The sequence below is a fragment of the Triturus cristatus genome, chromosome 4_2 (genome assembly GCF_964204655.1).
Source record: "Triturus cristatus chromosome 4_2, aTriCri1.1, whole genome shotgun sequence".
Lineage (NCBI taxonomy): Eukaryota > Metazoa > Chordata > Amphibia > Caudata > Salamandridae > Triturus > Triturus cristatus.
The window spans coordinates 25,800,180-25,823,212 of record NC_140586.1 but is presented as its reverse complement, the minus strand read 5'-3'; the positions used below and the strand labels follow the sequence as shown (position 1 = coordinate 25,823,212).

At 46.7% G+C, this 23,033-nt stretch overlaps 1 protein-coding gene across 4 annotated transcripts in view; it reads right to left on the bottom strand.

Moving 5' to 3' along the window:
* SARNP (SAP domain containing ribonucleoprotein) overlaps window positions 1-23,033 on the bottom strand; it is a 543,793-nt gene that overhangs the window by 35,944 nt on the left and 484,816 nt on the right. For all 4 annotated transcript variants that reach the window (XM_085600267.1, XM_085600265.1, XM_085600266.1 and 1 more), the window contains one exon: window positions 18,555-18,638. In XM_085600267.1, coding sequence (XP_085456393.1) covers window positions 18,555-18,638 — 84 coding nt within the window. The remainder of the gene's footprint in view (window positions 1-18,554; window positions 18,639-23,033) is intronic.

Below are 23,033 nucleotides of genomic sequence, written 5' to 3'. Positions count from 1 at the left end.
TTATTTATTGGTAGGCTATCTTGTAATGCGTCTCTTGTATTTTGAAGGGACCACAGGGGAAAGAAATGAAAGCCTATTTCAGGGCTGCAGCTAGACAGAGCATGGAATAGACCAGCAGCTTTACTGAGCTCCTTGCTTAATCCGCCCCCCAAAGTGGAGGCGCAAGCCTTGGGGATCGCTGCGGACAGCCGCTGAGCACCCCAAGCCCCTCGAAAAGGAGCAGGTGACTCGGGCACTTGCTTCCTCGAGACAGAGAAATTAGCCTGGCGGGAGGCTGATAAAGAGCCCTTTCGCCATCTTGTCACCCAGGCAGGCCCCGGCGCATGAAGAATGACGACCCTGGTTCCTTTGCGCCCTGTGTGGACCTTGAGTAGAGCTGTGGGGCAGATGTGTCCTCGGGACCTCTCGTCTATCCGCTCGACGGAGAATCATTTGCCTCGCTAACATAAGGGTAAGTTACTTACCTGTAATCCTAGTTCTCTTCCAGGGGTATCCTCATCAAAGTCATAAGCACTGAATATTCCCGCCCATGTGCGGGGACCCCGGAAATAATAAAATCATATATGTAAAAAACATACATATATACAGCTCTGTATATGTATAAACATATATTATTTTTTCCCCAAGCAAATGCAGCCCCTAAAAAAGAAGGCTAGGCAATGTATAAATACACATCCAATAATACATATAGGTATAATAATACACCTAAATCTCTCTTTTTTTTTAATGAGGTAAACACTCATGAGTAAGCAAAAAAAAGAGAAAACTGTGGGAAAAACATATCCACAACACATTGCTAGCCTGCAGGCTGCTTTGCAATACAATACCATTGAGACTGAAAAGCCCTGTATAGGTAAAAACTGGCACCGTGCCTTTAAGGCAGCCCTGGCTTCCATATCCCATCATGCCTCAGGGGTGACAGTTAGGTCAGTTGTTCTTTGCGGGACCGTAGTCCTAAACACAAAGATATATCCTTTCCATAATGAATAATACACTTCTTCTCATTTGCCTGGGGAGGTGGGTGGGTTCCTTATGACTTTGATGAGGATACCCCTGGAAGAGAACTAGGATTACAGGTAAGTAACTTACCCTTCTCTTCCAGGGGATCCTCATCAATAGTCATAAGCACTGAATAGAGTAGCAAGCTCACCTTCCACCTGCAGGCAAATGAAAAGATTGTACCACACATGGAGAAAGAAAATCATGAAAATGATTATGTATGGAACAGATTCCTCAAGGAGGCTTGTCCTACTTGAGTGTCTGCTCTGGTGTCCGAATCCAGACAATAGTGTCTGGTAAAGGTGTGGACAGATCTCCAAGTGGCTGCCTTGCAGATCTCGGAGAGTGGGACATTATTGAGAAAAGCAGCGGTAGCCGCTTTTCCTCTTGTTGAATGCGCTCTAGGGCACGCCCCCAATGGTTTCTGAGCCAGTTGGTAGGCCAATGTAATACTTGAAACAATCCACCTAGCAATGGAACGTTTGGAAGCAGCAAAGCCCATACGGACAACCCCGTAGTTCACAAACAGTTGATCAGATTTCCTGACATTCTTGGTCCTATCTAGATAGAATTTTAGGACCCTTTTGACATCTAAAGAATGCAACGCCCTCTCTGCCGGAGAGGAGGGGTTGGGAAAAAAGGTTGGCAAGGAGATGGCTTGATTTACATGAAAGTCCGATACCACCTTAGGCAGGAATGAAGGATGAGTCCTCATCACTACCCTATTGAGATGAAACGTAGTGTAGGGTTCTTTAGAACAGAGGGCCTGTATCTCACTGACCCTCCGTGCTGAAGTGATGGCTATTAAAAAGGCTGTCTTCCATGTGAGGTGCTGTAAGCTAGCCTTATGAATAAGCTCAAAGGGAGAACCCATGAGCCTTGACAGAACCAAGTTTAGCTCCCAGGAAGGAGAGGGAGGTCTAACAGGGGGATAGACTTTCTTGAGACCTTGCAAGAAATCCTTCACCACCTGCAACTTAAAAAATGACTGCTGCGAAGGCGAACGCCTGTATGCTGTTATGGCTGCTAGGTGAACCTTTATGGATGAAAATTTCAACCCTGCCCTCGCTAAATGAAGAAGATAGGGCAAAATTACATCCTCCTGGCATTTTGTTGGATCATAATGATGCTGAGCACACCAAATGTAAAATCTTTTCCACTTACAAAAGTAGGAATGTCTTGTCGAAGGCCTCCTGGCTTCCTTAAGTATGGACATACACTCTTAAAGGGAGGTTCAGATGTCCATACTGGAGGACTTCAGGAGCCATGCTGTTAAGCTCAGCGAGGGAAGGCTGGGATGGTAAATCTTCCCCTGCATCTTGGATAACAAGTCCGGCCTGCACGGCAGCCGTTTGTGGGGGCGGATCGACATGTGCAGGAGATCCGTGTACCACCACTGCCTCGGCCAGTCCGGTGCTATGAGGATCATCTTGGCAGATGAATTCTGCAGCTTGGTCACCACCTTGGGGATTAGTGGGAGAGGCGGAAAAGCGTACACAAATGTCATTGACCAATTGATCAAAAGGGCATTCCCTAGGGATCCTGGTCGATGGTATCTTGAGGCGAAGCCTCGGCATTTTGTGTTGTCCGCGAAGAGGTCCACTTGCGGACGCCCCCATTCCTCGAAGATGTCTTCTAACACCTCGTTGTTTATTACCCAGTCTTCTGGTTCTTGAAAATGACGACTGAGTAAGTCCGCTTGCACGTTGAGTTCTCCTGGTAGGTGCACCGCTTTCAAAGAGATGTTCCTTGCTAGGATCCAGTGCCACAGGGACTGAGCTTCCAGCGAGAGCGTCCTGGATCGAGTACCTCCCTGTTTGTTCAGGTAGTACATTGTGGTGGTATTGTCCGTCTGTACTAGAATGGTACTCGTCGTGATCGCAGGCAGGAACGCTTTGAGGGCTAGGTGGACTGCCCTGAGCTCCAGCATGTTGATGTGGTACAACTGCTCGCTGCTGGACCACCGTCCCTGAGTTTGCAGAGACCCGAAATGCGCACCCCAGCCTTGAAGGGATGCGTCGGTGATTAAGGTCTGAGTTGGGGGCTCTTGATGGAAGGGGATCCCCACTTGTAGATTCAGTGGCTTCAGCCACCACTTGACTGACTGCCTGGCCGCTGAGGAAAGGCAAACTTTTTCTTCCCACAGGGAGTTCCTTTGATCCCATTTGTCCTCGAGATCTTGCTGTAGAGGACGCATCCTTAGCCTGGCCTTGGGCACTAGGAAAATGCAGGATGCCATGGCCCCCAGCAGAGATGAGATTTGTCTTGCCGACGACAGATTGTTGGATAGAATCTGCCTGCCCTTGAGGATAATGGATGACTGTCTCTCCTCCGAAGGAAACACTTTTCCTACTACGGAGTCTATAGTTGCACCCAGGTAGTGGATCCTCTGTGTTGGTGAAAAATTGGACTTTTTGGCATTCACTCTGAGACCCAACTTGCGACATAAGTTCAGGCAAAGCGACAGCTGCGATCGAACACTCTGAGGCGATGGTCCCTTTATTAGCCAGTCGTCTAGGTAGGGGTAGACGAAGACTCCTGCCCGCCTCAGAGCAGCCGCTACTACTGCCACGCATTTTGTGAATACTCGAGGGGCTGACTTCAGGACAAATGGAAGAACTTTGAACTGATAGTGAGAGTTCCCCACCGCAAACCTGAGAAATTTCCGATGATTCCGTTGGATGGGAATATGGAAATATGCGTCCTGAAGGTCCAGCGAACACATCCAATCGCCCAACCGGAGATGAGGATATATTTGGTGGAGCGCCAGCATGCGAAATTTTTCCTTCCTTATGTGTTTGTTCAGTATCCGTAGATCCAAAATGGGTCTGAACTCTACCTTCGCACTCCTTTTTTGAATCAGAAAGTATCTGGAGTAAACTCCCTTTCCTCTTTGGTTTTTGGGTACTTTTTCTATTGCAGATTTGAGCAGAAGAGACGCCACCTCTTCTCTGAGCTGCGTTAGATGCTGGGCCGAATGAACAGGAGGAATCGATGGAGGGTGGCTTCGGAAACGAAGCGAGTACCCATGCCGCAGTATATTGAGAACCCACTTGTCCTTTGTGATGGATTGCCACTCTAGAAGATGATGCACAACACTTCCTCCCACCGGAGCGGTGGACAGCATCGGAGGAAGCGGTTCCTCATTGCTTCCCTGGGGCCTTGTTTCCAGCGTTTGACTGCCTGTTGTTACCGCGTACCCTGGATGGTCTGCGGGACTGGTACTGCTGCTTCTTTTGACCTTGCTGGTCCTGGTTCTTCTGCCACTGAGGGGTTTGAACCCTCTGTTGGTAGCTACGCCTGTCATTTCCCCTGCGGCGTCGAAACTCTTTCCTCTTTCCAAGCCCCACGGCTTTCATGGTCTCCAGTTCTGCTTTCATACGGGCCATCTCTTAGTCCGCATGAGACCCAAAAAGTGAATTGCCCGAAAAAGGCAGATTTAGAATTCTCGCCTGCGCTTCCGGCTTCAAGGCCGTCAACCTGAGCCAAGATGATCTTCTGGCTGTGATTCCATGGGTATATGAATGTGCTGCTAGTGTTGCCCCATCTGCCGCTGCACTTATGACCTGGTTAGAAACCAGACTCCCCTCGTGCAAAATTTCTTCAAAGTCCCGTCTATCCTCTGATGGAACTTTTTCAATGAACCTCTGGAGAGAGTCCCATAAAGATCTATCATAGCGCCCCAGAAGCGCTGAGGCGCTGGCCACCTATAGGCTAGAAGATGCCGAACCGCAAACTCTCCTCCCCCAAGAGTCTTGCGTCTTACTGTCTTTATCTGGGGGCACCGTTGAAGACCCCGCTACTGCATGCGTCTTTCTAGCAGCAGCAGTGATGACAGAGTCCGGTGGAGGATCTGATCTTAGGAACAGAGGATCTTCCGGGGCAGGACGGTACTTCTTCAGAATCTGCGCCGGTGCAGATTTGGTGGTCGCTGGCGTGAGAAAAATATCCATTACTGGTTGCAGCAAACCAGGGACTAACGGCAACAGTGGACGTGACACTGCTCGTTCATGAAGAGTTTCAAAGATTATGGAGGAGGTGATCTCCTGAACCGGCATAGGGATATTTAATTTTGTAGCTCCTCTACACAATACTTCCTGAAAAGTAGAGATATCATCCACCGGAGATACCCTGGAGGGTGGTGTCTCCGAGAGTGTCGGCGAATAATCCCTTCTGGATGATCTAGTTGATGGGGAGGAAGAAGGGGTCCTACGGCGCCTTCTCTCCGATCTGGTCGACTCTCTCCTGTGGGAGGAGGATCTGGATCGCCTCCTTGGTGTTCGAGAGCGACGTCGAGAATCTCTTCCCCGAGAACGTGATCTGACCGGTCTCGTTGGGAAGTCCATGTCTCTTAACCTTGTTAGTGAGGCCTTGACTGCGTGAGACATAGCCACGTCCTGAGGTATCTCTCTTGCGGGATTTTGAGGTACAGCATGTCCCTCTTCCAGCGGAGTAATTTCTCTTGCAGGCACTGGAGATTGATTCACAATTTCCGGTGACTCGGACTTTGAACTCGAGCCCTCCGATCCTGATGGCGAGAGAGATATAAGACGTGGTGATTCAGTTGTATATACCAGTCTATGAGGGGATTTGCGCCTTGAAACTGGCCGGATCGTAAGGCGAACATGCGACACCTCCTGAGTACCCTCTGCAGAGGACCGCCTCGACGGCGATAGGTCCATCACCGGAGACCTGGGACTTGACTCCTCGAGGATCAATGGAGATTTTTCTTGCCTCGACGTCGAGAACCTCGTCGTCGACGGAGGACTTGGTCTGAACCTCCCCGACGGGGAATCTCGCCTCGACGTTATGGACTTCTCCAAAGCCTTGGAGACCTGCAAGGATGGAGGCACCTGCCTCGACGTCGACTCCGACGGAGGCACCTGCCTCGACGTCGACTCCGACGAAGGCTCCTGCCTTGACGTCGGTCTTGACGGAGGCGCCTGCCTCGACGTCGAATGCTCCGACGACGAATGCCTCGACGTCACCATTCTCTTCGCCGACGATCGATCTTTCCTCGACGGCGAACTTGGTCTTGACGATGATCTTGGTCTCGACGTCGACGTAGACTTCGGAGTCGAACGCCTACGAACCTCTTGCGACGTCGACTGTCTCGCAGTTCTCGACGCCGAATGATGTCCTTCCTTCGACGTCGAGCGATGTCTCAGTTTCGACGTCGGTCGATCTTCCCTTGACGTCGAAAGATGCCTTTTAGACGTCGACCTGTGACGCCGATCCTTCGACGCCGACGAGGACGAACGCATCCGCTTCGCCGCTGTTTCTAAAGTCGACGACGATTTTCTTTTTGCAGCATGACTACCCCTGGACTCCTCACCTCTCAGCGACGATCCCGCCGCTGGAGTCTTCGACGCCGAGCCCGACGCCGATGGGGAGCAAACAGGGACCAGCTGCCTCGACGTCGACCGTTCTGACAAGCCGTAGAGTCTAATCCTCTCTCTCTCCTTTAAAGTCCTTTTAGAAAGGTCTTTACAATGATGACATGTTGCTGGAGAGTGAGAATCCGGCAGGCAGACAATACACACGTCATGTGTGTCTGAAGAGGCCTTCTTGTTTCCACAAGATGGACATGGAATAAATAAAGAAGGCATATTTCTGACAAAAATAGCAGAAAAAACGTCAGAAAAATACAGTATACTGACTTCTTCTCAGATATTAATAAGAGGAAGTTCAAAAAATTGCTATAATGCAAATAATTCTTGACTAAAAAGTCAAAAAGAAGAGAGCTGAATTCCAGGGTCCTGACTGAAGGAGCCGGAAAGAACAACTGACCTAACTGTCACCCCTGAGGCATGATGGGATATGGAAGCCAGGGCTGCCTTAAAGGCACGGTGCCAGTTTTGACCTATACAGGGCTTTTCAGTCTCTATGGTATTGTATTGCAATGCAGCCTGCAGGCTAGCAATGTGTTGTGGATATGTGTTTCCCACAGTTTTCTCTTTTTTTTGCTTTCTCATGAGTGTTTACCTCATTAAAAAAAATAATAAAAAAAGAGATTTAGGTGTTTTATTATACCTATATGTATTATTGGATGTGTATTTATACATTGCCTAGCCTTCTTTTTTAGGGGCTGCATTTGCTTGGGGAAAAAATAATATATGTTTATACATATACAGAGCTGTATATATGTATGTTTTTTACATATATGATTTTATTATTTCCGGGGTCCCCGCACATGGGCGGGAATATTCAGTGCTTATGACTATTGATGAGGATCCCCTGGAAGAGAACAGGCTGCTGTCAACTGCAACATCCACGACCTCGCTTAAGAACAGGTGATTGCATCCCTACAGCCCCAGGGACACGCTAGGTAGGCTATGTGGAACTTCTGAAGTCCATACCAATGCAGCGATACAACAAGTTGGATCCCTAGGTAAGCCCCCAGTGAAGACCACAGCCCTTCCACTCCCTCCAGATACTTGGGTTAGTCCATCTCCCCCCCCCCCCCCCCAGGCCCTAAGAACAATGCTGTGCCCACCTCCTAGCCTGGGAGAGGACTGTGTGCGACCCTGATCAGAGGAGGAAATCCCCCCCCCCCCCCCCCCCCCCCCAACGGAACTGCACACAGAGGACCTCCCATTGCCACTTTCTGAAGTTTCACAGAACTATGAAAAGACACCTGAACCGCCTCACAGCCATGGGAGCGAGAGGTGCGTAGGCTACCATGCCCCGGAGGCCTAGGTACTGCTCCCGGTCACCAGGAAGGGCCTGCCTGAATTGGGGAGGAGGTGCCGGCTCAATGATCCTCATGCTGCAAGAGGTCCCAACCATGCAGAGCATCGTTGAGTACCCCCCATCAATTAAACCTGAAAGACCACAAGAGTAGAAGGGACACACAGGGCCCAGCACTCACCTCTAACCACCAGGGGTGCCCAGCATCAATCCCAAAATACCATCTGCCAGGACAAGCAAAAGATTTGTTGTACCCAGCGCTGCCAATGCTTTTGGGACGGCAAGGATAAGTTACTTACCTGTAATCCTAGTTCTCTTCCAGGGGTATCCTCATCAAAGTCATAAGCACTGAATATTCCCGCCCATGTGCGGGGACCCCGGAAATAATAAAATTATATATGTAAAAAACATACATATATACAGCTCTGTATATGTATAAACATATATCATTTTTTCCAAGCAAACGCAGCCCCTATAAAAGGTTAGGCAATGTATATATACACATCCAATAACACATATAGGTATAATAATACACCTAAATCTCTCTTTTTTTTTAATGAGGTAAACGCTCATGAGAAAGCAAAAAAGAGAAAAACGGTGGGAAACAGATCTACAAAACATTGCTAGCCTGCAGGCTGCATTGCAATACAATACCATAGAGACTGAAAAGCCCTGTACAGGTAAAAACTGGCACCGTGCCTTTAAGGCAGCCCTGACTTCCATATCCCATCATGCCTCAGGGGTGACAGTTGGGTCAGTTGTTCTTTGCGGGACCGTAGTCCTAAACACAAAGATATATCTTTTCCATGTTGAATAATACACTTCTCTCATTTGCCTGGGGAGGCGGGTGGGTTGCTTATGACTTTGATGAGGATACCCCTGGAAGAGAACTAGGATTACAGGTAAGGAACTTATCCTTCTCTTCCAGGGGATCCTCATCAATAGTCATAAGCACTGAATAGAATAGCAAGCCCACCTTCCACCTGCAGGCAAATGAAAAATGTACTATACATGGAGTAAGAAAATATGAAAACCAATCAATTATTGAACAGATTCCTCAAGGAGGCTTGTCCTATTTGAGTGTCTGCTCTGGTGTCCGAATCCAGACAATAGTGTCTGGTAAAGGTATGGACAGATCTCCAAGTGGCTGCCTTGCAGATCACGGAGAGTGGGACATGATTGAGAAAAGCAGCGGTAGCCGCCTTCCCTCTTGTAGAATGCGCCTCAGGGCGAGCAACCAATGGCTTCTGAGCCAGCTGGTAGGCCAATTTAATACTTGAAACAATCCACCTAGCGATGGAACGTTTGGATGCAGCAAAGCCCATGCGGACAACACCATAGTTCACAAACAATTGATCAGATTTCCTGACAGCCTTAGTCCTATCTAGGTAGAATTTTAGGACCCTTTTGACATCTAAAGAATGCAACGCCCTCTCTGCTGGAGAGGAGGGGTTGGGAAAAAAGGTTGGTAAGGAGATGTCTTGATTTACATGAAAGTCCGATACCACCTTAGGTAAGAATGATGGATGAGTCCTCATCACTACCCTATTAAGATGAAACGTAGAATGGGTTCTTTAGAACAGAGGGCCTGTATCTCACTGACCCTCCGTGCTGAAGTGATGGCTATTAAAAAGGCTGTTTTCCATGTGAGGTGCTGTAAGGTAGCCTTATGTATAGGCTCAAAAGGAGAACTCATGAGCCTTGACAGAACCAAGTTTAGCTCCCAGGAAGGAGAGGGAGGTCTAACAGGGGGATAGACTTTCTTGAGACCTTGCAAGAAATCCTTCACCACCTGCAACTTAAAGAATGACTGCTGCGTAGGAGAACGCCTATATGCTGTAATGGCTGCTAGGTGAACTTTTATGGATGAAACTTTCAACCCCGCCCTCGCTAAATTCAGAAGATCGGGCAAAATTACATCCTCCTGGCATGTTGTTGGATCATACTGATGCTGAGCACACCATATGTAAAACCTTTTCCACTTACAGAAGTAAGAGTGTCTTGTCGAAGGCCTCCTGGCTTCCTTCAGTATGGACATACACTCCTGGGGAAGGTTCAGATGGCCATACTGGAGGACTTCAGGAGCCATGCTGTTAAGCTCAGCGAGGGAAGGCTGGGATGGTAAATCTTCCCCTGCATCTTGGAGTCCGGCCTGCACGGCAGTCGTTTGTGGGGGTGAATCGACATGTGCAGGAGATCCGTGTACCACCACTGTCTCGGCCAGTCCGGTGCTATGAGGATCATCTTGGCAGATTAATTCTGCAGCTTGGTCACCACCTTGGGGATTAGTGGGAGAGGCGGAAAAGCGTACACAAATGTCATTGACCAAGCGATCAAAAGGGCATTCCCTATCGATCCTGGCCGATGGTACCTTGAGGCGAAGCCTCGGCATTTTGTGTTGTACTCGTCCGCGAAGAGGTCTATTTGCGGACGTCCCCATTCTTTGAAGACGTCTTCTAACACCTCGTCGTTGAGTACCCAATCCTCCGGTTTTTGGAAGTGACGACTGAGTAAGTCCGCTTGTACATTGAGTTCCCCTGGCAGGAGCACCGCCTTTATCGAGATGTTTCTTGCTAGGATCCAGTACCACAAGGACTGAGCTTCCAGCGATAGCGTCCTGGATCGAGTACCCCCCTGCTTGTTCAGGTAGTACATTGTGGTGGTATTGTCCGTCTGTACTAGAATGGTACTCGTCTTGATCGCAGGCAGGAACGCTTTGAGGGCTAGGTGGACTGCCCTGAGCTCCAGCATGTTGATGTGGTACAACTGCTCGCTGCTGGACCACTGCCCCTGAGTTTGTAGAGATCCGAAATGCGCACCCCAGCCTTGCAGGGATGCGTCGGTGATTAAGGACTGAGTTGGGGGTTCTTGATGGAAGGGAATCCCCACCTGTAGATTTAGTGGCTTCAACCACCACTTGACTGACTGCCTGGCCGCTGAGGAAAGGCAAACTTTTTCTTCCCACAGGGAGTTCCTTTGATCCCATTTGTCCTCGAGATCTTGCTGGAGAGGACGCATCCTTAACCTGGCATTGGGTACTAGAAAAATGCAGGATGCCATGGCCCCTAGCAGAGATTAGATTTGTCTTGCCGTCGACAGATTGTTGGATAGAATCTGTCTGCCTTTGAGGATAATGGATGACTGTCTCTCCTCCGAAGGAAACACTTTTCCTACCACGGAGTCTATAGTTGCACCCAGGTAGTGGATCCTTTGTGTTGGCGAGAAATTGGACTTTTTGGCATTCACTCTGAGACCCAGCTTGCGACATAAGTTCAGACAAAGCGACAGCTGCGATCGGACACTCTGAGGCGATGGACCCTTTATTAGCCAGTCGTCTAGATAGGGATAGACGAAGACTCCTGCACGCCTCAGTGCAGCCGCTACTACTGCCATGCATTTGGTGAATACTCGAGGAGCTGACTTCAGGCCGAATGGTAGAACCTTGAACTGATAGTGAGAGTTCCCCACCACAAACCTGAGAAATTTTCGATGATTCCGTAGGATGGAAATATGGAAGTATGCGTCCTGAAGGTCCAGTGAACAGATCCAATCGCCCAACCGGAGAAGAGGATATATTTGGTGGAGCGTCAGCATGTGAAATTTTTCCCTTCTGATGTGTTTGTTCAGTATCCGTAAGTCCAAAATGGATCTGAACTCTACTTTCACACCTTTTTTTGAATCAGAAAGTATCTGGAGTAAACTCCCTTTCTTCTTTGTTTTTTGGGGACTTTTTCTATTACAGATTTGAGTAGAAGAGTCGCCACCTCTTCTCTTAGCTGTTTTAGATGCTGAGATGAATGAACAGGAGGAATCGATGGAGGATGGCTTCGGAAACGAAGCGAGTATCCATGACGCAGTATATTTAGAACCCACTTGCCAATAATCCCTTCTGGATGACCGAGTCGACGGAGAGGATGAGGGAGTCCTACGGCGCCTTCTCCCCGATCTGGTCGACTCTCTTCTGTGAGAGGAGGATCTGGATCGTCTCCTTGGTGTTCGAGAACGACGTCGAAATTCTCTCCCTCGAGAATGTGATCTGACCTCTCTCGATGGGAAGTCCATGCCTCTCAACCTTGTTAGGGAGGCCTTAACTGCGTAAGACATAGCTGAGTCCTGAGGCATCTCCCTCGGAGGACTTTGAGGTATAGCATTATCCTCTTCCTGTGAATTATGTTCTATTGCAGACACTGGAGATTGATGTAAAATTTCCGGTGATTCGGATCTCGACCTCGAGCCCTCTGATCCTGAAGGCGAGATAGAGATGGGACGTGGTGAATCATGCTCAGAAGTAGTATACACCAGTCTATGAGGGGATTTGCGCCTCGAGACTGGCTTGATAGTTAGGCGAACATGCGACACCTCTTGATACCCCACTGCAGAGGTCTGCCTCGACGGTGATAGGCCTATCACCGGAGACCTGGGACTTGACTCCACGTGGATCATTGGAGATTTTTCTTGCCTCGACGTCGAGAGCCTCGTCGTCGACGGAGGGCTTAGTCTGAACGGAGGTCTAGACCCCAACGGGGAATCTCGCCTCGACGTTAATGACTTCTCCACAGCCTTGGAGACCTGTGAGGACGGAGGCACCTGCCTCGACGTCGACTCAGACGGAGGCTCCTGCCTCGACGTCGGTCTTGACGGAGGCGCCTGCCTCGATGTCGAATGCTCCGACGACGAATGTCTCAACATCATAAGTCTCTTCGCCGAAGAGTGTTCTTTTCTCGACGGCGATCTTGGTCTTGACGGCGATCTTGGTCTCGACGTTGTCGTAGACTTTGGAGTCGAACGCCTACGAACCTCTTGCGACGTCGACTGTTCTCTTGCAGTTCTCGACGTCGAACGATGTCTCTCTTCCGACGTCGGACGGTGTCTCTGTCTCGACGTCGAACGATCCTCTCTTGACGTCGAAATATGTCTTCTTGACGTCGAACTATGACGGCGATCCCTCGACGCCGTCAAAGTCGCCGACGACGAATGCATCCGCTTCGTCGCTGTGTCTAGAGTCGACGACGATTTTCTTTATGCAGCATGACTACCCCTGGACTACTCACCTCTCAGCGACGATCCCGCCGCTGGAGTCTTCGACGCCGAGCCCGACGCCGATGGGGAGCAAACAGGGACCAGCTGCCTCGACGTCGACCGTTCTGATAAGCCGTAGAGTCTAATCCTTTCTCTCTCCTTTAAAGTCCTTTTGGAAAGGTCTTTGCAGTGACTACATGTAGCTGGAGAGTGAGAATCCGGCAGGCAGACAATACACACCTCATGTGTGTCTGAAGTGGCCTTCTTTTTGCCACAAGATGGACATGGCATAAATAAAGAAGGCATATTTCTGACAGAAAAAATTGTAGAAATCAGTCAGAAAAATACAGGATACTAACTTCCTCACAGATATTAATAAGAAGAAGCCTAATTCCAGGGTCCTGACTGAAGGATCCGGAAAGAACAACTGATCCAACTGTCACCCCTGAGGCATGATGGGATATGGAAGTCAGGGCTGCCTTAAAGGCACGGTGCCAGTTTTTACCTGTACAGAGCTTTTCAGTCTCTATGGTATTGTATTGCAATGCAGCCTGCAGGCTAGCAATGTTTTGTAGATCTGAGTTTCCCAGTTTTTCTCTTTTTTGCTTTCTCATGAGTGTTTACCTCATAAAAAAAAAAAAAAGAGATTTAGGTATATTATTATACCTATATGTGTTATTGGATGTGTATATATACATTGCCTAGCCTTTTATAGGGGCTGCATTTGCTTGGAAAAAATGATATATGTTTATACATATACAGAGCTGTATATATGTATGTTTTTTACATATATAATTTTATTATTTCCAGGGTCCCCGCACATGGGCGGGAATATTCAGTGCTTATGACTTTGATGAGGATCCCCTGGAAGAGAGATCCAAGCATAGTAACCTGGGATGACTGAACAACGCTCATTGTCGCAACACTCCTCATTGAGTCCAACGATATCCCCTGTGGGCACATAGACCGTCCTGTGCCTTATCTATCGCACAACAGCCTCACTGGTATACGCAAACAGCCCCTAAGGAACTCTAAAATCGCTGCCACAACCTCAGGAGTGACGACACAAGCGGCCCCCGGTTCCCCCTCCTTGACCTTATTGGGGTGCGCAGCAACAAAATGGTGAAGGGCAAGCCCCATACGGAGGACATAGCTACTCAAATGTGGACACAGCACACTGGCTGATGTACAAGCAACCGGACCCAACAGTAGACAGCGGAGCAGCACCAACAATGCCAATCACACAAGAACTGCTTTTTTTGTCCCAAATTCGCTACGAAATCAGATCACTCAAGACGGAGTATAAATCTTGGGGAGAGGAGTTGGCATAACAGCTAGGGTGGTCGACCTCAAACCTGGGGAACTGGGTTTGAGTCTTGGCAAGGACGTGCAACATCCTGTGATTCTGGGCAAATCACTTAATCGCACGTGCCTAACAAAAATGAATGTGTCCTCATGTAACGTAACTGGTGCTCGTGTAAAGCGCTCTGATACCGGATACCCTCAGGTCAAGTTCGCGCTATATAAAAAACTGAAAATAAAACAAAAAAATCAATCCTGCATTGGTGAGGTCTGCAATTAATTCATCGAACTGGGAGAATGCTTAGACTACTTGGAACATACTTCAGACTCACGGACTGAGGACCAGGAAATGTTATGGAGGAGGCTCAACACACTGAAAGAACAAAATACTTAACTCAAACTAAAGTAGTAAGACCTTGTAAATCGTAGCTGGTGAACAACATTCCCATCAGTGGTATACCTCATGAGCCGAGGGAGAAAATATCAAACTTTGTAGCTGACCTACTACAAGTGATCACAGGTGACACCTCACTGCCCCCTCCCACACTTGACTGAGCTCACAGGATGTTCTCTGGTTCGTCCGACACAGATCCCCTCCAGATAGGCTAACACGTGTGCACTAATTCAAAGAAGGCTATTCTGGAGGTGTCTCGTAGCAAGTCTGATCTAACCTTACGTGAAGCAACGATCCAACAGTACCAACAATTGGCTATAACGACCCTTAGGAAATGAGGAGACTTCCGCTCCGTCACAATGGCCCTGTAGGGGCGCAATATCAAATATCAATAAGGCCAACCCTTTAGTTTAAGCTTCCAATGGAACAGCCGACAAAGAGTGGTCTGAACACTGTGGGAAGCCAAATCACTGCTGAGCCTCATCCAAGATCAAGCATCAGACGACCAAACAGAAAACCAGCATTCAGAAAGAATGGAGCAACAGCCGGTATGGCAAACCAACTCCCGAAAGCCCAAACCATGACAGCGGGGACCCGGCACTTCCGACGTTGCCAAGGCGGATGTAATTCCGTACCTCCTAAAGATGAAACTTAACTGCCCAACCTGAGGTAAACCCCCGTTGGGGTCTCCTTCTCTTGGAGACTTAAACTTGTACGGTACTTTAGATGCACTAATTTGGGTGCTGCGAAGTGCCATTGTGGGGTCAAAAGGGACGAGGAATTTGGAAAGCACTTATTTCTCCACTCCACGTATTTATGACTTTCCGCAACGACTATGAAACCCCAGTATCAATTCAACCTTCTTCACACAGGTGGTCGCACCCCAAGTGGTCTTAAAGTTTCACCCCACACTTCTGACATGGAAAATGTTTTGGTTAGGCTCTGTTGGTCATTTCGTTTCTCTGGTTTGCTATCCACTTTTCCCTTACTCCCTTCTCTCCTCTTCTAGGAGCAGGACATGTTGGGTGAGCATGGACCACCTCACCAAGCTCTTCCAGACTGTGTACCCTTGGAGATCATGAGCAGCTTTGATCCTATGCTGACAGCCCTCAGGTAGTCTTAGAGCCCGGACACATGTTTAAACTACTGTTACTAAATGTAATGTGAGGGGTTTCACCCCCCAAAGCAAGTGTGGAGCTAGCTTGAAGAACAGGACCAGGACATCTTATTTTAAGAATAGCCTCAGGCTGAAAGTACACCACTGCTGCACGTGCCACTGACGTTATCCCCACCAATTCTGGGTGTAACCTTCTACCAAGATGGACTGTGGATGTGATCTTATGCAAACTGCATGTGGGAAGTTTTCTATCTGTGACTGAAGATCCAGTGATCAAATTCCTTAAGGTCACTGCCCAAAAGGGTAACATCTCTTGCGATGATTAACATGTGTGCCATCGACACCTCCCAAGATGCATTTCTGTGTGCCGCACAAACTGCAACCAAGCGATGCCAAAAGGAACATTATAGCAGGAGCTTAACTTCAACTTAGTATGGGGCATTGATAAAAACGTCAACACTTAAGTTATGGGGCAATGCCAGCTCTGCCAAAAAAAAAAAACCAACAAAAACATAGATACAAAAGAATTGCCGATCTGGGCCTCCTGGACACTTGGCGATATATCCACCCAGACTCAAAAGACTATTCATTCTACTCACATGTCCACTCTTCCTGCTCCCGCATTGATTACATCCTCATAATGCAGCCTCTCCTTGCCACTCTGGAAGCCGCCTCTATATCCGATATCTCAATCTCAGACCACACTCATCTGGAACTCACCTGGTGTGGAGGCCCGAGGTCCCCTTGGCATGCCACACCTTGGCGTTTAAGTCCACACACACTGAAAGGACCCGGTGAACAGGGAAGTAATCCTAGAGGCCGTAAACTACTTTCACCTACAACTCCACCCCACAAGTCTTCACACACACAGCCTGAAACGCCACTATCTGGGGAGCTATCATAGTCACTGAAAAAACACAAGGCGAGAGGAATGACTTGTGGAAAATTCTTGAACAATGGAGATTAAAATAAATCGGAGACCCTGGACGGACAAAAATCCTCTAGGCCCCTCAAGAGAAAGCCAACTGTGGTGAGAGGCCAGCAAAAACTCCACAGAACCAATCCAGCTGAACACACCTTCCTAGCAACAAGCCTTTACTATAAGAGGGACAAAGTGGGCACTCTAGTTGCCCGCAAAGTAAGAGTACAACAGGCACAAACTCACATGTCACAGGTCAAAACAGAGATGGGCGATTAGAAACTCAGAGGAAAAGACAAGCAGGAGGCCTTCTGTGCATTTCTAGCAGTCCCTTTATACACAAGGCACAGAGGACCCTTACCATTTGTGACACCTTCTCGATCACTGTGATTAGGCGCCGATTTCACTCAACAATGAGGATATCCTTGAAGGATCAATTGACGCTGCAGAGCTGCAACTAGTCATCAAAGCTATGCCAGCTGGCAAAACTCCAGGACCAGATGGCTTTCCACTGAAGTTCTACATTTTACTGCATGCCCAGCTGCGGTCACTTTATAACTCCTTCTCAACCACTGGCCTAACCACCTCCATGCGTGAGGCGAAAATAGCCCTGATAGCCAAACCAGGCGAGGACCCAACAGAATGTATGTCAGAGACTTACCACCCTCCTAAATGCAGGCGCAAACATCTACACAAAAAATACTTGCTATGCGCGTGTTGTCTACTGGACCTAGACCAGGTGGGATTTGTCCGTAATTTTAGGGTGCTGGCAACATCTGCCGATTAGCTCATCCGATCAAAAAAGCACACAGATGCGACAAACCAGCATTAATTCTTTCGCTTGACGCAGAGAAAACATTTGACTGGGTCAGTTGAGCCTTAGTCTCAGAGGTTTCCGCAAACTACAGTTAAAACAAGGTATGATAGAGAAAATGTTGGCAGCGATAACCTTACAGCAGTGATTAGGGTGAACAGGCAGCACACAGCACCCATCACTCTGGCAAGGGGAATGAGACAGGGGTGCCCTTTGTCACCCTCTCCTCTTCACCCTCATGGTCAAATCCTTGTCAAAGATTCAACAGGAAGGTGCGATAGCAGACATTATGTTTGGAGGTCATACAAACAAGATTAACCTCTTTGCGGATGATGTCCTCCGTATACTGACCAACTTTGCAGAATCTCTAGCCTCCCCACCTCCTGCCTTAGAAGAGTGAGATAGTATCAAGCCTCAAGGTCAATGCTGGAAAATCTCACATGCTCAACACTAGGACACCCTGTGCCGACCTCCCCCCGCTTCATGGAGGCGACCTCCTTCCACTGGCCAAAAACCTCTATTATATACTTGGGTCTTAACATCACGCGATACCTAGAGGGTTGGCCGAAGGCCAAGAAAGTACCACTCCGTAAAAATATACTTGACTATCTGCGCCGGTAGAGGCCGCTTTATCTGTTGTGGCTGGGGTGCATTAACGTCGCAAACATGAATATCCTCCCTGGAGCTCTGTACCTATTCGAGACTCTACAGACTGCCCTACCCACCCACGACATAACTCACTTGTAGAATAGCAAACGCACATTCTTTTGCCTAGGAAGAAAATATGTATTTCCAATAAACTCCTAATGCTCACAAGGGAGGTTTGGCATGCCCCAACCCCCTTTAATACTACTGGGCAGCCCGTCTCCACTATATACTGAAATGGGTGCTGCATAGAACAAAAGCCAATGGCTACAACACATGGACTGGGCGGCAGCTTGTCACCCTCTCTTGGACTTTGCATGAAAAATCCCTTTACAGTAATCCACAGGCTGAGATCAGCACCTCATGCATTGTGGAATTAATCCCTCTGGGGGCAGAAATGCCCTTTTATTCTACAAGATGTAAACTGAAATGAAGGAACAAAAGCTACAGAAGACGCAATGGGGATAACTGGTCTCATGTATTTAAGTAGAGATTTTTATTAGAATGATTAGAAGTCAACCTTTCATACTATCCTCGAGGGCCGCTGTAAATCCTATGATAAGGACAAAAGGTCAGCACAGACAGATGAAAGGGTTCTGCCAGCTCCTCCGATGAGGTACCAGAAATCCAAGCAAACTCGAGACACTGCCCTTACCTCTGTGTCTTCTGTGGAGGCTGCTGAACTGGTAAGGATACCAAAACGTTCCTTCCTCTTCTTCAATTTCTCGTCATCCTCGACCTGAGAGAAAGACAAACAGGCTTTAGTCTCATCCACCTGCACTGGTTCCACTGGGGCAAAATCTGTCATTGTATGAAGCACGAACATTTGTCTCAAGACTGCTACCACCAAGAGACAGGAAACCAATCCATATCATCATAATAATTATTTTATTTCGATTCAATAGAACCATAAAAGGAACACTGCAAAAACATTGAAAAGAAGTATAATATAATCATGCAAATGCATTTTTTTTATGCCTAGGAATAACAAAACTGGTTTAGGAATTACAGTCCAATAATACAAATCTTATCATATTTTAAAGGCATAGAATTAAAATTAATAAAAGTTATTAACATTCATTTGCAATGCAACAGGTCTCGCATCATTTAGAGTTAAAGATTTTGGCATTGTTTATATTTTGCTGAATTTGTTAGTTTTTTTGTGTACTGAATGTGTTTGCGAACTACAGTTTTGTATGGATCTGTGGAGTAAGTATGTGTATTATACCTTTGGTCTTTAGTGGTGGTGGCAATAAGTTTATGTAGCAGTGGTATGCAGGGTGAGTATCGCATTGAATATTTGCTGGTATATAATATATGTAGCATTAGCTAGGGTAGCAATATGTGTATTTGTAGTTGTGTTCTAGTATCATTTGTAGATAGTGTTGTGTTGTAAAATTCGGTATGTGTTTATTTATATAGCGAGGGGCGCAGCGAAATGTTGTGTATTTTCGCAAGATACATAACTGAAAGAGGGAAGCCAGGAAAGGATAGGAAATTAAAGGAGGATGGGGCGATGGAAAGAACAGAAATAAACAAAAGGGGGCGAAAAACAGCGACCAACGAAAAAGCTAAAAGAAGAGAACAGAAATAAAGGGTTGAAAGGAGGAAAAATGAACCAAAAGTAGCAAAAATGCAAAGCAGGCTCTGGAAGAAAAAAGAAAGCGATCGAACAAAAATAAAATCATCAAAGGACGTGAGAAATAAACACCAAAATAAAAAAAACAAAAGTAGGTAAAATAGAGAGAATGGAATAAAGAAAATTTGAGAGAAAGAAATAAAACAACAAAGAAAAAAAAAGTAAATCCATGTTTTTGTGCTCACTCAGTAGGAATATCCACAGAACGCGACCCTCTAATTATTACTATTTTTATGGTACTTTTCCGAATTTTGAATAATCGCATTTGTTTACAAGGTTGCTAAAGCTCTCGGAGGAGCAAGTTCAAGTTAAGCACAGTTGGCGGCTGACAAGGTATGGGCGTCCTTAGAGGTACGCAAATGTGCATTAAATCATCACAGACGGTCAACATTTACCTATGGTTTCTGATACGACTTCATAAGAGGCGGGGACCGGACTATACGGACGGATTCACGCCGTGTCTAATTATGTGCACAGAGTTAGTTATGTGCAGTGAAAGGGGGCTCTTTTTTTAAATAAATCTAGGTGTGTAAACGGAGCAGGATGTGTACTGCCCTATGGAAGAACACGCGGTGAGAACACAGTGTACATACACGCACACGCGCGTGCACACACCTTTTAAACAATTGATAGCAATGCATACACCTTACCAATGTATTTTCTCCAATGGTTAAAATATTATTTATATTAATGGTTGCTTGTAGATTTATGTAATTCTTTATATGACATTGAAATAATAAAATTCCTTGTATATACAAACGTGTACTGTTCTGTATGTTCTCTGTGGCAGCTCGCGAAGCCCCTGGTGTCACGGATGTTTAAATGCATGTTACCTTAAAAACAATACATAATATGCGCATTTTCCGACAAAGGAAGGGTTTCTGCAGGATAACAAAAGGCAGGCTGGTGGTGTAATAATAAAGGGTTCAAGTACAGCGAAGTGATGGTTATCACTAAAATGAAGTATTTAGCCACAGAACGCCGAGATACATATTATTGTGCCCAAAAACGCAGACAACGAACGCCGAGAATGCTTCCTGATAAGCGCGGCCGCTATTGCACTAAAATGAAGTATTTAGCCACAGAACGCCAAGATACATGTTATTGTGCCTAAAAATGCAGGCAAGAACGCCGAGAACGGTTCCTGAAAAGCGCAAGCAAGTCTGAGCAAAATATTCAGTCAGGATGGCCGGAGCCTAAGGGAGGCAGGGTGGACACCAATCCCGCTTCCAGAGAAGCCGGACACAAAACCAACGACAACAGATCTCGCCAAGGTGAAGCAGCGCATGCGCTGCAACGCAGGAAAGACCTAAAAAAGAAGCATCCTAAGCTGAAAAGATTTGCAAAAATGTCAAGGAAAATCCTCCAGGGAAACAAAGTTCTAATAATTTAAGTGAGACATCAATGAAAAGAGGGTTCAAAGCCTATCATAAGTACATTTGAGCTACACGGGATGGTAAGTGTGCATAGGGTGGCCTTGCTGTTTTGAAAATAGATTCAACCTAATGTACCATATTGCCAACAGATATCTCCAATCAATATCCTCTTCTGCCTAAATGGTTATTATAGCTGATCCTCTTATTTCTCTGCTAGAAACCGTGTTTATGTTATTTATTCATACAGCACAAATTAAAACTTGTCTCTAGGGGATTGACTGCAGTAAATAGTTTATCTGACAATAAATTGAGGAAACCAGAATAAGATTATTGAGGTAGGATCTATTTGTTTCTTAGGAACAAGAAGACCTATATGTTTTTCTGAAAGTTAAGCAGAGTACAATTCGGTCTAATATCAAGGAATTCCAAAAGGTGAGGGCCTAAATGGGAGAACCTTCAGACACCTTACCACCTCAGGACCATACAAGGTACAACCAGCTGGACATTATTAGATTGGAGAGTCAGAGTAGAATTTCAATGAGTAATGTTTTCCTGTAGGTAAACTGAGCCACACCTAAAAGACATTCGTAGACCATGCATAGTATTTTTACAACAATTTGCTTGCTTACTGGCAGTCAATGCAATGCTTTCAACTCAACGGTGATGCTGTCAGCCTTCTTACATTTCAGGTGAGCTACAGCATTTTGCACCCTTTGCAGCCAGTCAGCCAACCAACCACTTAGGTAGCCCTACATGTGTCTGACAAGACCACTTACAATCCGTCTGTAAATTAGCTGGTCGATAAACGTAAGGAACTGTCTAAGCTGTGTCAAACGTAAAAAGTTGTTTGATCAATCTAAGAGAGCTTCTCAAATAGGAAACCTGAGTGGAGGAACCAAGGAGTCCTGTCAAAGTAGCAAGTAAGTGAGATTACAGACCCTCATTTTAGCTATACGTACACTTGTTGCACCATGGATACATTTGCAAGAATAGTACTTACCAGTAACTCCAGTTCTCCATGTTGGCATCTTCCAAGCAGGGAATACTTGGAATTGCATGTTTACGCAGCAGTGTACATGTACACATCTTTAGCACTTAAAACATCCAAAGCCCATATGCAGTATATCTACATCATTCTGAGACACAAACTCTGACCAATAAGGTGGAAAGACCCAGAACTCAACTCTTCTCCCTATTGGCTCAAGTGCTTGGGTTTTCATTTGGTGTCAAGAGGAAATTAAGCTACAATCTCATGAATAGATTGCATATGAATCTACAAAAGATACCAATGCTGGACAACTGTAGTAATACGTAATTAACGTTTTTCTGCTGGACTGTAGTCACACACTTGACCTGCGATTACCAAAGTAGCATCAAAGTGAAGCATAAACGTGAAAGGCCCACCTGTCAAACACTAGCTTAAGCCCTTGACTGGATGCCGAGGCAACAGGTTTTAATCAACGTGTGGGCGAAAGCACACATTGCAGGCTGCAAATGCCCTTGTGGGGCACACCAGTGAATACTGCTGCCATAGCCCCTTAACTATTTGTGTTTCTGACCTTTACACAGCAGAAACCAATGCAAGCTGTGATCCAGTGAATGATGCCTTGTTTCAAAATAGGACCTGCCCTGTGAGAACTGCCGATAGTAACGAAAAGCCAATCAGTCTTGCTGAAGTCCTTTGTCTTTTCGATGAAAAATTTCAGACAGTGCTGCACATCTACTAATTGCAGGGCCTCATCTGCATAAGAGAGGAGAAGAAAGTTGGCAGGTGCACCTGCTCATTCAATCTTCTCATTCAGGTGAAAAGATTAAGGTACTTAAAGAAATGAGGATTAGTGACAAGCATCACTTGTCCATGCTCCCCTTTTAATCGGATGGCTGCTCAGAGAATTGGATCCCACCAATATGTCTGGCAATGGTTACTACAATGAAAAAAACAGTTTTCAACAATAACATGTACTGACGCCTTGTGGATTGGTTTGAAGGGACTCTTCTCCCATGCCGGGGAGCATTAGAGTTCATAAATGCGGTTACGATCCTAATTGAGAACGACAACTGAACGCTAAGCTTCCAGGGGTATCAGGAAATAACTTACAATGGGTCCAACATGACCAAA